Source organism: Macaca nemestrina, chromosome 11 (assembly GCF_043159975.1).
Source record: "Macaca nemestrina isolate mMacNem1 chromosome 11, mMacNem.hap1, whole genome shotgun sequence".
NCBI lineage: Eukaryota > Metazoa > Chordata > Mammalia > Primates > Cercopithecidae > Macaca > Macaca nemestrina.
The window spans coordinates 134,550,061-134,565,344 of record NC_092135.1 but is presented as its reverse complement, the minus strand read 5'-3'; the positions used below and the strand labels follow the sequence as shown (position 1 = coordinate 134,565,344).

At 42.0% G+C, this 15,284-nt stretch overlaps 1 protein-coding gene across 13 annotated transcripts in view; it reads left to right on the top strand.

Moving 5' to 3' along the window:
• Nucleotides 1–15,284, top strand: part of LOC105473857 (IQ motif containing with AAA domain 1) — a 188,358-nt gene that overhangs the window by 29,887 nt on the left and 143,187 nt on the right. For all 13 annotated transcript variants that reach the window (XM_011727983.2, XM_071073635.1, XM_071073631.1 and 10 more), the window contains 2 exons: nt 4,092–4,283; nt 5,394–5,465. In XM_011727983.2, coding sequence (XP_011726285.2) covers nt 4,092–4,283; nt 5,394–5,465 — 264 coding nt within the window. The remainder of the gene's footprint in view (nt 1–4,091; nt 4,284–5,393; nt 5,466–15,284) is intronic.

The window sequence follows — 15,284 nt, the reverse complement described above, 5'->3', positions numbered from 1 at the left end:
ATCCATAAAGATCCCTCCTGGGAAGCAAGGAGCAAAATCCGTTTAGTTCTGTGCCCTGATACCTCTTTTGTCCCCAGGATTTTTGCAGCTGCATCTTTTTCCTGTTTCCACAGATGTCTTAGTCCTGACTCTCATGACCACGTCTTGGATTCTTGTAATCATCCGCCATGCAGCCTACTGGTGGGGAGTCTTCTTCCCACCCTTTCCACAGGGCACTGTCCTATCTACCTTCTGGCAGGTCTGCCTATACATTTCACTAACTTACTGCCTCGCCCCTCTGGCTGGCCTTCATGGCCTAAGCAGTTAAGGCAGCACTTGTCCATTCAAGCTGGGACACTCCAGGGTGAAAGAGGCACTGTGACTAACTATGCTGAGGCTGCAGCTGCAGGCCAGGATCCCAGGATAAACCAGCACCTGCAGTCTTTCTACAAATAGCCCTCATTGGGTATTGCCAGCCTGGGTGATGGTGTTAAGGAAGATTCCAAGTGTATGCTGAGGATGGCAAGAGAAAAAAGTGCCCTATGTGCCTGCCTCAGAAGACAGGTGAAATGCATGCCCTGTATTTGCCAGCCCAGTGCTGTCTCTCATTTTCCATAGGCATGTTCCATGCTGGATAGAGGACTTGTTCTTCTCCCTTACGTACCTGCTCATCAAAATGGTCCCCATTCTGCAGAGCCTAGCTTGATACACCATCCTTCAAGAAACCTTTCCTGACATACTGGTTTCGTCCATTTTGTGTTGGTGTAACAGAATACCACAGACTGGGTAATTTAAAGACAACACAAGTTTGTTTTGCTTATGGTTCTGGAGGCTTGGAAGTCCAGTACTGAGGAGTTGCATCTGGTAAGGGTCTTCTTGCAGTGTCATAACATGGCAGAAGGCATCACATAGTAAGAGAGCAGGAAGCGAGGGGGTGAGCTTATCCTTTTAGCAGGAAGCTATTCCCTGGATAACAGTATTAATTCATTTTGAGGAGAGAGGCCTCATGACCTTATCACCTCTTAAAAGTCCCACATCCCAACACCGTTGCACTGGGGACTAAGTTCCTAGCACACGAACTTTGTGGGACACATTTAAACCGTAGCAGCCATTGAACTCCAGATGACCTCTCCTTCCTGTGCCCCTGCTCCCAGCTACTGGCCCTTCCTTTACATTATGAATTCCTTGAAGTCCATTCCAAAGCCAACTTACTTGGGGGTCAACTAGCCATCCTTTCACCCCTGGGCTCCTGTGTCTGTGCTTTCTGTCCATGCATGAGTCAGGGCGAAGCACTCACACTGCATTTAGTTCCCCCCAAAGGAATCCCTTTGCACCAAGCAGTGATGAGCACTGCAGAATTACTCAAGATTTTGTGTTGGAAAATGGAGAAGGGAGATTACAATGCTCTCACTACAGTGAAATCCTAAAAATTCCTCTTTGCCATTTTCTGCTCACTGTTCCTCTTCATTTGTTCTCGGTCACAGCAGTCAGGCTTCTTTGTTCCTTCAGCATCCAGCTTTGGCCAGCTCCTATCACCTCCATTGGGTTAAGCAGTTCATCTCCACCCCAGTCTCATTTCACATGTGCCAGGGGCTCAGAAAACCACAAGGACTTCCCTGCTGCTACTTCCCCATGGCCTTTGATGTCTCACAAGACCACTTTCTTTAAGCTGCTTATATACAATATATACCCCAAGAAGAATATTATATATATATACACACACACAATATATAACCCAAGAAGAATTTTGATGCATGAAAATTATTGTCCATCTCCTACATTAATATCTACTGTGGGCCTCTTTAAATGCTTAAAAATGTTTGACGTGTTGAGTTCCCTACTCAAAATCCCTTAGAATTATTTGATAATGGCCACGACTATTTTCAGAATGACAGCCTGGAATCTCAAGGAAAGAAGTACAATACTAACTCATGTTTGCTGGGTACCATATGTTAAGTTCATCATCTCATTTAATGCCAGAATGATACTCATTCTACTCTGACTTGACAAGTGCATTATTGAAAATGTGTGCTCACTGCAAATTTGAAGCAGTGAGATCTTACTGAAAACAAAACTCAGAGGGATTGTTATGTGAAAGAGCTTCCTCATAAGCAACCATATTCCTCGTGCCATGTTGAAGGGTAGTGGGTGGCTTAGTGGAAAGAGGGTCAGTCTGTTCAAATTGGCTCCTTCTCTTACCCACGGGACCTTACATAAGTTGCCTTACTTCTTTGATCTTCAGTTTTCTTCAGTCTTAAGTGGTCGTAGTAATACCGGCCTTGGAGTTTGCTCTTGTGAATATGATGAGCATGCATACAAAAAGCGTCTGACATCTACAGGTTCTCAATATATGTGTACCTTTCCTCTCCTTCTCACTCCTTCCTGTGCCCCCGACCCTGGCCTTGTTACACAGAGGAGGGATCATCCTGGCAGCAATGGCCCTGGTGACAGCACCCCACTCATGAGGCCTCAGCACCTTCACCTTGTCCTGCTGTGGCAACCATTGCTGCCCTCTGAGGCCTGGAAACAGGCTTCACCTATGCTTTGGTGCTTTTCTTTTTAAATGTATTTTTAAATTCTTTTTAGAGACAGAATCTTACTCTATTGCCCAAGACACAGTGCAGTGGCATGATCATAGCTCATTGCAGCCTCCAGTTTCTGGGCTCAGGTGATCCTCTCGCCCCAGCTTCCCAAGTAGCTGGGACTGCAGGAGTGTCCCACCACACTCCACTAATTAAAAAAAATTCTTTTGTGGAGATGGGGTCTCACCCCTTTGCCTAGCCTGGTCTTAAATTCCTGGACTCAAGTAATCCTCCCACCTCGGCATCCCAAAGTGCTGGGATTACAGGTGTGAGCCACTGTGCCTGGCCTCTTTGCTGCTTTTCTCACTCCAGTGATCTGTCCCTTCTGCTTCCATCCATGCATGGACATCCCCCGAGCCAGGCCACGTGAGCCCCTCTTCCCTTGCTGTGGGGCCTCTGGAACAGCACTGGGGCCTCCTGATGAGCCTGCTCAGAGTTCACACAGGCCTCAGCTGCACCCAGAACTCACAGAAGCCCCGGCATGCACCCAGAGCCCACACAGGCCCCAACATGCACTCGGAGCTCACACAGGCCTCAGCTGCACCCGGAGCCCACACAGGCCCCAGCATGCACCCAGAGCCCACACAGGCCTCACCTGCACCCAGAGCCCACACAGGCCTCACCTGCACCCAGAGCCCACAGAGGCCCCGGCATGTACCCGGAGCCCACACAGGCCCCAGCATGCACCCAAAGCCCACACAGGCCTCACCTGCACCCAAAGCCCACACAGGCCTCACCTGCACCCGGAGCCCACACAGGCCTCACCTGCACCCGGAGCCCGCCCAGGCCTCACCTGCACCCAGATCCCACACAGGCCCCAGCATGCACCTAGAGCCCTTTGTTCTTGTCCCTCTTTCCTCAAAAAATGGCACAGCCCCTCGCTTAACTTTGTCTCCACGTACACCATATGAGATGTCCCAAAACATTTTACTTACCAGCCCTGATTTTTCTGTTTTGCTAGTACTCATCATGTTTGAATGTTTTAAGGTGCAAGTTTATAGACACTGGAAGACTTTTCATATCTAAAATTCAATGCCCCAAAAATGATTTTGTTATCAGTTGTATTCACTGGGTCATTCTGTAATTGATTTTAAGATCAGCATTTTACTTCATGTATATTTTAAATTTTAAAAGCTCATATTAGAGGTATGTTTTCCATTTCTATGTTTCTCCTCTTAAGTTAATGAAATATTGATAGCAATTTCAAGTTTTACAGCATCAATTTTATTGGCATTTTTAGTAGAATTTGCTGCCAACCTAAAATATCATGGAGCTAATTAGTATTTTGTGCAGAAGGATAAAGGAAAGTCATGAGGTCCTTAAATTTGGGATCACTGCATGAGTATGGCATGTTATCGAAATATACATCATTCATTGGAAAAATGAACAGTGTTCAGTGGTTCTCACACTTGTCATCAACCGTGGGGACTCTTAGCAGGATTGTGTTTGAAGTAAGCGTGTGATGTGTCCGGGATCAATTGATGTGGTTAACATGTTCAAACATTGGTTTCTCTTAACTGTTGTTTGCAGAAATTCCCTGTAAAGAGTATGCCTTTCGACCAGGCTGTTAAATTAATCCAGATTGCTGAGAGGGCACGGCAAGGTCGCCTAAGGGCGTTATTCATGAAGCAAATCTATCTGCAAGAATACAGAGCAAAGCAATCCAAGACGCTTGGCAAGAAAGTGACAGATGCCTGGGCTGCTGCACTCTGCATTCAGAAGGTGCAAACCTAGAGCTCCTGGAGTTGGGGGTACAGGGTGTCTTATACACTAAAGATGCATCCCAACTTCGGGGCTGAGCTTCAAAACTCAAACCCCGAATCCTACCCTTATAGAACTGGATTACATTCCCGAAAGATTTATTAACTTACCCTGGGGAAACCATTACCTAAGCTTGGTCATATTTTCAAATTTTTACTCTAAATAGGTATTAAACTCAGGGCATTTTATTCAAATATTGTTAAAGACCATTGGTAATTGTTGAAATGAATGTTGCTGAAATGCAGTGAGGATATAAATCCTTAATGGATTTTTGGAATACATTCACACACAGATATATAATTACAGAAGGGGGAGCAGGCCTTAATAGCTTCCAGAAACATGCAGCAGCCATCACTAATAACCAGTACATCAGTGTCCCTTCTGGAAGGAATCCGTAAGGTTTCCTTTCCTTATCAGATAAGCACCATGGATTTGTGCCCCATTTTTTTTTTTTTTTTTTCAAATAGAGGCTAGGGTTACTTACAGGGAAATGCAGCAGATGGCAATGTGATACAAACTAGCATTAGGTTTCAGAGAAAATAAGTATAAGGACATAAAATTAGGCCAGAAGATGAGGACTCTTTGTCCCTAATTTTCCCTGAATAGGAATAGGAGAAGGTGGTAGGGAAGGATGGATAAAAGACCGATTTCTTTCGGGTTTCTGTGGGAATATTTAAAGTTTTAGCATCTGAGTTAAAAGCTTGAGTTGTACAGTTCTTGGAGGTTACTATATTTCCCCACATTACTTTGGAAATTTTTCCTTTAAAACCATGAAGTGCCATCCCTAGATCTAGCCTCACTTTCCTCCTACCTAGAAGTTCCTCTTGAAGAAACCAAGGTAAAGGAATCTCACTAATAACAATTATAGGTCAGTTCTATGGTTCATTCTTTTTAATAATTTTTTTGCCTGTGATCACAAAAGAAAAAATACTCTGTCAACACACGCATGGACAACCTAGAGCTTAGGATTAGTTGGCATTTTGAGATGTGCGGTTTATATAGGAGAAACCGCAAACCATGTTTTCTTTATATTTGTGTATATTAAACAAGTAACCATTTATTTGTTTTTAGGTTTGGCGACGTTTCCATCAATGTAAGAAAACTGAAAAACTGAGAGAAGAGGAGATGATCTTCCTGGGTATGGTAAGTTTTTTTTAAGAGATAGCATCTGGTTTTCTTAAAGACAGTAGAATATGTGAGACTGTGTCTTCTTTAGAGAGTTTTTGAGGGAAGAAAGGAAAGAAAAATACATGATTTAATGGAATGGAGTCACCCATATGGTACAGAAACCTGCTCAGGGAGATCTGAAGAGATCAGAGTTATATCCATTTACATATTTCTTTGCAAGATGCGGAATGGTATAGATGTGGAAACAGGCTAGGAGCTGTCACAATCTGCTATTCCTGTCTGATGTCAGCAGTGCACACCACTATATTAGTATGGACAGTCATGACAGTAGGTTTGCATTGATACAGCAGGCCTTTTTTTTTTTTTTTTTGGTGCTGGTGATTACTGAATCATAGAGTTGGAAAGATGGATTAGTTATCTATTGTCACATAACAATGTTACCACAAACTTAGTAGCTTAAAACACCAATTTGTTGTCTCACAGTTTCTGAGGACCAGGAATCTGGGTACCCCTTAACTAGGTCCTCCGCTCAGGATCTCACAAGGCTGCAGTCAAGGTGTCAGCCAGGGCTGAGGTCTCATCTGAGGATCAACTGTGGAAGGGCCTGCTTCCAAGCTTGTGTGGTTGCTGGCAAGATTCTCTTCCCTGTAGGGCATCAGATCCTGGGCCACAGTTCATGCCAGCTGTTAGCTGGAGGCAGCCCCCAGCTCCATGCCATGTGGGCTTATCCATATGGCAGCTGCCTTCGTCTAAGCCAGCAGGGAGAGACGGGCTGCTCAGAATCTTACACAAATGATCACAGAAGTGGCATCCCATTACCTTCACCCTATCATATTGGTTAGAAGCAAGGTATAGGGGCCACCCACACTCAAGGGGAGGGGATTACATGAGGGAAGAGGACCAGAAGGCAGGGTCACTGGGACCATCTTAGAGTCTGTCTGCTGCTAAAGATTTTTCTGCATGCTTTGCCTCATCGAGTGCATGGCATCTGAGGAAGGCTGACTTGTCCTCTGCCCGAGCCCCTCCTGAAAACAGAACCTCTGCCTCCCACAGGAGCCCATTCTCTTTCATTAAACTGCAGTTGGCCTCCCTGCAGATCCCACTGCCAGACTGGGCTCTGTCCCCTGCAGTAGCTTGGAATGTGTCCTCTTTCCCTTTCACATGACAATCCCTTCAGCCCTTGGAGGCAGCTGTCAAACCCCCTGAAGCCAGTTCTTTGCAAAGCTCATTATGACCAGAGAAGGGGACCAGTCAGTCCTAGTGGGGCTTTGTTGACCTGCTCAGTTTTCATTAAAGGACATTGTAATTTTAAAAAGAAAAGAAAGCATGTTTGGGACTTGTTCCAGCATTGACCTAAGGTGTGTTCTGGTGAGCTACTTGGCTTGATACCCCCTATCCAGTGCCCAGGTAAAAATGTCGAAACAGGAACATTGATAAACAATGACTCGGTCTTTGAAAATGCTAATAACATACAGACCCCTGGTGAGACTAATCAAGAAAAGAAGAAAAGAAAATACAAATGTATGACAAATATTATATATATGTATATGTATATTTACAAACACATGACATATATATACACATACATATATATGACATATATGTGGTCATATACGCAGTATACAATAACCACAGGCACTAGCAAGTTAAAAACTATTAGGTGATGTCATGAACAATTATGGTCATAAAATAGAAAATATTGAACAGAGAAAACTGTCTAGGGAAGTATGAATAGCAAAACTGACCAAAGGAGAAAAAACCTAAATAAAACAACCATGCAGCAAATGCTGAAAAGATCTTCAAAGTGCCTCTGTTAGTTTGGGTCCTGTGAGAGCAGAGGCCATGGTGGAATTAGGCACGCAAGAGATTTAGTAGGAGAATGTCTGTAAGGAATAAAGGGAGGGCGCTAAAGAAGGCAGGAAGAACCCTCAGATCATGACGCAGGTCGGGCGGCCGGGAAGCAGGCACCAAGGAATGAGGGCTGAGAAGGGGGAGTCTCCCCGTGCAGCACAGTGCCCATAAGGAAACTTAAATCGCTTTTAAAAATCCATGCTAACAAAAGAAAAGAGACCCAGTAAGGATGACACTCAGTTTGGGTAAGGACCGAGTGGCAAGTACAATCCCAGGGACTGCCACTGAGGTTTTACTTGCCCACCTTTCTAAGTTCAGTTTGTCTCATTACAAACACACCTTCTTTCCCAGTAGTGCCAACCCTTGGAATTTCTTTGCTCCAAAAAAAAAAAAAAAAAAAAGCCAAGAATATGAGCAAAGTATACAATATATAGATATTCATATTAGTATATTTTTAGAATTGTAAGAAATTGGTGCCCAGAAATACTTAAAATATCCCATTATGTATCTTTAGAAGTGATGTTTTAGAGTTTCTACATATTTTGGGAAATGTAAAATATGAACACCATGATTCTATTTTTTAATTTTTGCTTAGTCTTACATCTTTCTGCAATAAACATGTGTTTTATGTCTAAAAAATTACAGATAAAATGCGTATTCAAAATTATGTCAGAGGGGGAAAAGACATGAATCATGACTTAAGTAATTTGTAGCTTTTAAAATTGTACCTTAATCAAATAATACTCCAGTTGAAATACGTTTTTCCAATTCTATGTACTTAACAAATATGTACTTCAGGTAAGACAAAAATCGGGATTCTTTTCTTTTCTGTCTATAACAGTAGACACAGTAGAAATGTCAGAGAATAACGTAAGAAGTAAAACAAATACAACATTTTAACCAATGTGAGGATATGGTTTTCTTTCTAATCTTCTTTGTTTTTAGGTTTCAGTGTTAATTTCTAATACTGCCTTCCTCTTCTCACTTTCAGGGAAAATAAATAAAGTGGTCACCACTATGTGGTTGATACTTTAAATCCTTTTGTTCTGTGATCAACCATAAACCTAACCATTTAAGCCATATTTTAATTAAGTCTTCTTGTATAAATATTCAATTTTCTTTTGGGGGATTTTAGGATTTAAAATAAATTAAAAGATTTTGCCAGTGGTATTAAGTATAACTAAAATATAATTTAGTTGAATTTTCAGGATATTGCCCTGTAATTTTCATCAGTTTTACAATGGCACGTTCTAAATGACACGGCAAGTTCATTTAGTTTTAGAATAGTTTACATTTTACTCTGGCCCCTCGTCATGCATTGCTCCACCTGCAGTTGTGGCCTCTCCACATGGCCTTTGTTGTTCGCACATAATTATTTTGCTTGAGGAAAGAATTCAAGTCCATGTTCCAGAAACTTGGAACTGCCTAGTTTCCTGGTGGAGGGGCATGGTCTTACCATATCTGTGTTTGTAAACTCTCAAATTGTGATATCCAAGCTTATGCCCTGAAAAACAGGAAATAACACCAAAAGAGCAGATATGATTTCAAAAATATCTTGATTTTTATCACCTACATTCTTGATTTCTGTTTGATCTTTGTGTTTCAAAAATAAGCCAACATTTGTTTTTGGAAATTGGAACCCCTTGGGACCCAGCCCTGTCCTTTACTTTTTAGTTGTTTAGGTGTGCTGTCAGAATCCAATGGGTCAGCAATTTCTGCAAGTTGTTAAAAATTTTTATGATTTAGAAATTCACTGGGTGGAATATTATTCAGCTATAAAAGAGAAGGAAATTCTGACACGTGCTGCAACATGGATGACATTATGCTAAGTGAAATAAGCTAGTCACATAAAGACAAATACTGTATGATTTCACCTATATGCACTATCTAAAGTAGTCAAACCCATGAAGGCAGAAAATAGGTGGTGGTTGCCAGGGGCTGGGGAAGGAGAAAAGGGGAGTTGTTGCTTAATGGATACAGAGTTTCCATTTTCAAGATGAAAAAGTTCTAGACATCTGTTGCACAATAATGTGAATATAGTTAACACTACTTAAAGGCACACTGAAAAATAGTTAGACTGGTATATTTTATATTATGTTCTTTTACCACAATTAAATTTGTTTTAAAAAATTCACTGGCATGTTGAAATGTATACTGAAATGGTTCTGTATAAATCATGGCTCTTACCTAGTGGTCAAAAATACAAAATAAAAATTACATGAGATTCTACTGTAATTTCGTTGAATCTAAGATATCATCAATTGTAAGATGCATCATTATTTTTAGTTGCCATTAAGAAAAAAATGCTGCCAAATAAGCCAAAACACAACCTTGATTGTAATATACATCCATCCCTAATTTCAGATATGCTAAACTATGAAAAATGTGCATCTTAGAATTAGTGAAATGGGGTAAGTGGTGTCTGTCTTATTAGGAGAATATTAACAGTTTTTAAAATTATAACTATTGGCAAGGCGGTGATGAGATGCTCATTCTTAACACAGGGAGTTAAATGGACTCAGCCTTTCTGAAAGCCAGTTGGCAAGTTGCCACAGGATGGTTAAGATATTTATATTCTTCATCCTTAAGTTACATTTCTGTCTTCAGATAATCACCAAAAATAGAGATGTGTGTGCATAGGAGTTCCTGACAGTGTTCTTTTTAATAGTGAAAAAATTGGAAATAACTTATTTTAGTATTCTTACAGTATGTATCTAGGTAAATAATTACAATGTTAAATAATGTATGATGTCCCTGTATAATGTAGTGATATGCCAGCATTAAAAAGTGTGTTTCTGACTAATTTTGACTACGTGAAAATGCTCAAGGTAAAAATTCAGGATTTAGAATTATACATGTTATGTGTATAATTCTAAAGTATATAGATTTCAACTGAAGGGTAAAGACTTCAACTAAGTATATACAGCATCCTCGCACATACGAAAGAAAGAAAGAAAATATGCCAAGTCTGAATAAAGCTGATGTTTTAATGTGTGAGCTTTGGGAGATTTCTTTTTTGTCTGTAATCATCACATTTTCTAAAATAGTCAAATTTTACTTCGTTAATTAGAAAAAAACACATATTTAAAAGTAAAAGCAGCTCACCAAAATGTCAGAATAGAAGCAGCCTGACTTCTCCCCACAACAGAAAATCAAAAACGAATATCCAGCACCAAGATTATCACCATCAATGTCCCATAACTCAAATTTAAGGATGACATGACCTCCAGGGCCACAGAGAAGTAAAAAAAACTCTGAGCCAATAGTAAGAAAATTAGACTTCTATATCCACAGTGCTCCTCCCCACAATCTGCCAGGCACCTCATGTATGGAAAATCTCCCCCAGACTCATGGTTTCTACCCTGGAGAAAGTGAGAGTAAACAACCAGCTTCCCCATCTTGGGTTCCCTTGCAGGAGAACTATCCCTGCCTCAACCTACAGGAAGCATCATGAGTATCGTAGGGATACAAACCTTTTAGGGCAGCCAGAGACAAAGGGAAAGGCAGGACTAGCAACCCCAGCCCACAAAACTCTTCACTGTATCTTGGCCAAAAGAGATGCAAAGTCAGAATGGCTGTTCAGCAGCACCACACTGTAGAAGGCAGGCTCCACAGGTCCCCCAGGCACAAACCACTAGCCAGTCTTCCTGCATAGCAGGGATATCCCCTTTGGGACCTTCCCCATTGGGACAGGCAGCACTCCAAACATTTGCTAGAGCTAATGCAAACCTGGGCTTAAGGTTCCATACAGTACTGAAAAGGAGGCAGTGACCTAGCAATAAAGGAAATTCAACAGGTAAATTGTAAAGAACCCCTAAGCAAACATATGAAAGGGAAACCAAAACAATCCAGACAGAAAAGACTGGAAAAAATAACTAATTCTTCAATGACAAGACATAGACCTACACCAACAAGAAATAACAGCCAACAGGAAATGTGACCTCCTCAATGAGACAAAGCAAGAAGCCAGTGACTGACCCTAATGAGATGGCAACATGTGTGCCATCAGATCAATAATTCCAAATAGCAATTTTAAGGAAACTCAGCCAACTCCAAAATAACACAGGAAAGCAATTTTTAAATTTGTCAGAGAAAGTTAACAAAGGTATTGAAATAATTTTTAAAAATCAAATCCTGGGGGCGGAGCAAGATGGCCGAATAGGAGCAGCTCCAGTCTCCAACTCCCAGCGCCAGCGACACAGAAGACCGGTGATTTCTGCATTTTCAACTGAGGTACTGGGTTCATCTCACTGGGGAGTGCCGGACGATCGGTGCTGGTCAGCTGCTGCAGCCCGACCAGCGAGAGCTGAAGCAGGGCGAGGCATTGCCTCACCTGGGAAGTGCAAGGGGGAAGGGAGTCCCTTTTCCTAGCCAGGGGAACTGAGACACACAACACCTGGAAAATCGGGTAACTCCCACCCCAATACTGCGCTTTAAGCAAACAGGCACACCAGGAGATCATATCCCACACCTGGCCGGGAGGGTCCCACACCCACGGAGACTCCCTCATTGCTAGCGCAGCAGTCTGTGATCTACTGGCAAGGCAGCAGCGAGGCTGGGGGAGGGGCGCCCGCCATTGCTGAGGCTTAAGTAGGTAAACAAAGCTGCTGGGAAGCTCGAACTGGGTGGAGCTCACAGCAGCTCAAGGAAACCTGCCTGTCTCTGTAGACTCCACCTCTGGGGACCGGGCACAGTAAACTAAACAAACGCAGCAGACACCTCTGCAGACGCAAACGACTCTGTCTGACAGCTTTGAAGAGAGCAGTGGATCTCCCAACATGGAGGTTGAGATCTGAGAAGGGACAGACTCCCTGCTCAAGTGGGTCCCTGACCCCTGAGTAGCCTAACTGGGAGACATCCCCCACTAGGGGCAGTCTGACACCCCACACCTCACAGGGAGGAGTACACCCCTGAGAGGAAGCTTCCAAAGCAAGAATCAGACAGGTACACTCGCTGTTCAGAAATATTCTATCTTCTGCAGCCTCTGCTGCTGATACCCAGGCAAACAGGGTCTGGAGTGGACCTCAAGCAATCTCCAACAGACCTACAGCTGAGGGTCCTGACTGTTAGAAGGAAAACTATCAAACAGGAAGGACACCTACACCAAAACCCCATCAGTACATCACCATCATCAAAGACCAGAGGCAGATAAAACCACAAAGATGGGGAAAAAGCAGGGCAGAAAAGCTGGAAATTCAAAAAATAAGAGCGCATCTCCCCCGGCAAAGGAGCGCAGCTCATCGCCAGCAACGGATCAAAGCTGGACGGAGAATGACTTTGACGAGATGAGAGAAGAAGGCTTCAGTCCATCAAATTTCTCAGAGCTAAAGGAGGAATTACGTACCCAGCGCAAAGAAACTAAAAATCTTGAAAAAAAAGTGGAAGAATTGATGGCTAGAGTAATTAATGCAGAGAAGGTCCTAAACAAAATGAAAGAGATGAAAACCATGACACGAGAAATACGTGACAAATGCACAAGCTTCAGTAACCGACTCGATCAACTGGAAGAAAGAGTATCAGCGATTGAGGATCAAATGAATGAAATGAAGCGAGAAGAGAAACCAAAAGAAAAAAGAAGAAAAAGAAATGAACAAAGCCTGCAAGAAGTATGGGATTATGTAAAAAGACCAAATCTACGTCTGATTGGGGTGCCTGAAAGTGAGGGGGAAAATGGAACCAAGTTGGAAAACACTCTTCAGGATATCATCCAGGAGAACTTCCCCAACCTAGTAGGGCAGGCCAACATTCAAATCCAGGAAATACAGAGAACGCCACAAAGATACTTCTCGAGAAGAGCAACTCCAAGACACATAATTGCCAGATTCACCAAAGTTGAAATGAAGGAAAAAATCTTAAGGGCAGCCAGAGAGAAAGGTCGGGTTACCCACAAAGGGAAGCCCATCAGACTAACAGCAGATCTCTCGGCAGAAACTCTACAAGCCAGAAGAGAGTGGGGGCCAATATTCAACATTCTTAAAGAAAAGAATTTTAAACCCAGAATTTCATATCCAGCCAAACTAAGTTTCATAAGTGAAGGAGAAATAAAATCCTTTACAGATAAGCAAATGCTTAGAGATTTTGTCACCACTAGGCCTGCCTTACAAGAGACCCTGAAGGAAGCACTAAACATGGAAAGGAACAACCGGTACCAGCCATTGCAAAAACATGCCAAAATGTAAAGACCATTGAGGCTAGGAAGAAACTGCATCAACTAACGAGCAAAATAACCAGTTAATATCATAATGGCAGGATCAAGTTCACACATAACAATATTAACCTTAAATGTAAATGGACTAAATGCTCCAATTAAAAGACACAGACTGGCAAACTGGATAAAGAGTCAAGACCCATCAGTCTGCTGTATTCAGGAGACCCATCTCACATGCAGAGACATACATAGGCTCAAAATAAAAGGATGGAGGAAGATTTACCAAGCAAATGGAGAACAAAAAAAAAGCAGGGGTTGCAATACTAGTCTCTGATAAAACAGACTTTAAACCATCAAAGATCAAAAGAGACAAAGAAGGCCATTACATAATGGTAAAGGGATCAATTCAACAGGAAGAGCTAACTATCCTAAATATATATGCACCCAATACAGGAGCACCCAGATTCATAAAGCAAGTCCTTAGAGACTTACAAAGAGACTTAGACTCCCATACAATAATAATGGGAGACTTCAACACTCCACTGTCAACATTAGACAGATCAACGAGACAGAAAGTTAACAAGGATATCCAGGAATTGAACTCATCTCTGCAGCAAGCAGACCTAATAGACATCTATAGAACTCTCCACCCCAAATCAACAGAATATACATTCTTCTCAGCACCACATCATACTTACTCCAAAATCGACCACGTAATTGGAAGTAAAGCACTCCTCAGCAAATGTACAAGAACAGAAATTATAACAAACTGTCTCTCAGACCACAGTGCAATCAAACTAGAACTCAGGACTAAGAAACTCAATCAAAACCGCTCAACTACATGGAAACTGAACAACCTGCTCCTGAATGACTACTGGGTACATAACGAAATGAAGGCAGAAATAAAGATGTTCTTTGAAACCAATGAGAACAAAGATACAACATACCAGAATCTCTGGGACACATTTAAAGCAGTGTGTAGAGGGAAATTTATAGCACTAAATGCCCACAAGAGAAAGCAGGAAAGATCTAAAATTGACACTCTAACATCGCAATTAAAAGAACTAGAGAAGCAAGAGCAAACACATTCGAAAGCTAGCAGAAGGCAAGAAATAACTAAGATCAGAGCAGAACTGAAGGAGATAGAGACACAAAAAACTCTCCAAAAAATCAATGAATCCAGGAGTTGGTTTTTTGAAAAGATCAACAAAATTGACAGCCCACTAGCCAGACTAATAAAGAAGAAAAGAGAGAAGAATCAAATCGACGCAATTAAAAATGATAAAGGGGATATCACCACCGACCCCACAGAAATACAAACTACCATCAGAGAATACTATAAACACCTCTACGCAAATAAACTGGAAAATCTAGAAGAAATGGATAATTTCCTGGACACTTACACTCTTCCAAGACTAAACCAGGAAGAAGTTGAATCCCTGAATAGACCAATAGCAGGCTCTGAAATTGAGGCAACAATTAATAGCCTACCAACCAAAAAAAGTCCAGGACCAGATGGATTCACAGCTGAATTCTACCAGAGGTACAAGGAGGAGTTGGTACCATTCCTTCTGAAACTATTCCAATCAATAGAAAAAGAGGGAATCCTCCCTAATTCATTTTATGAGGCCAACATCATCCTGATACCAAAGCCTGGCAGAGACACAACAAAAAAAGAGAATTTTAGACCAATATCTCTGATGAACATCGATGCAAAAATCCTCAATAAAATACTGGCAAACCGGATTCAGCAACACATCAAAAAGCTTATCCACCATGATCAAGTGGGCTTCATCCCTGGGATGCAAGGCTGGTTCAACATTCGCAAATCAATA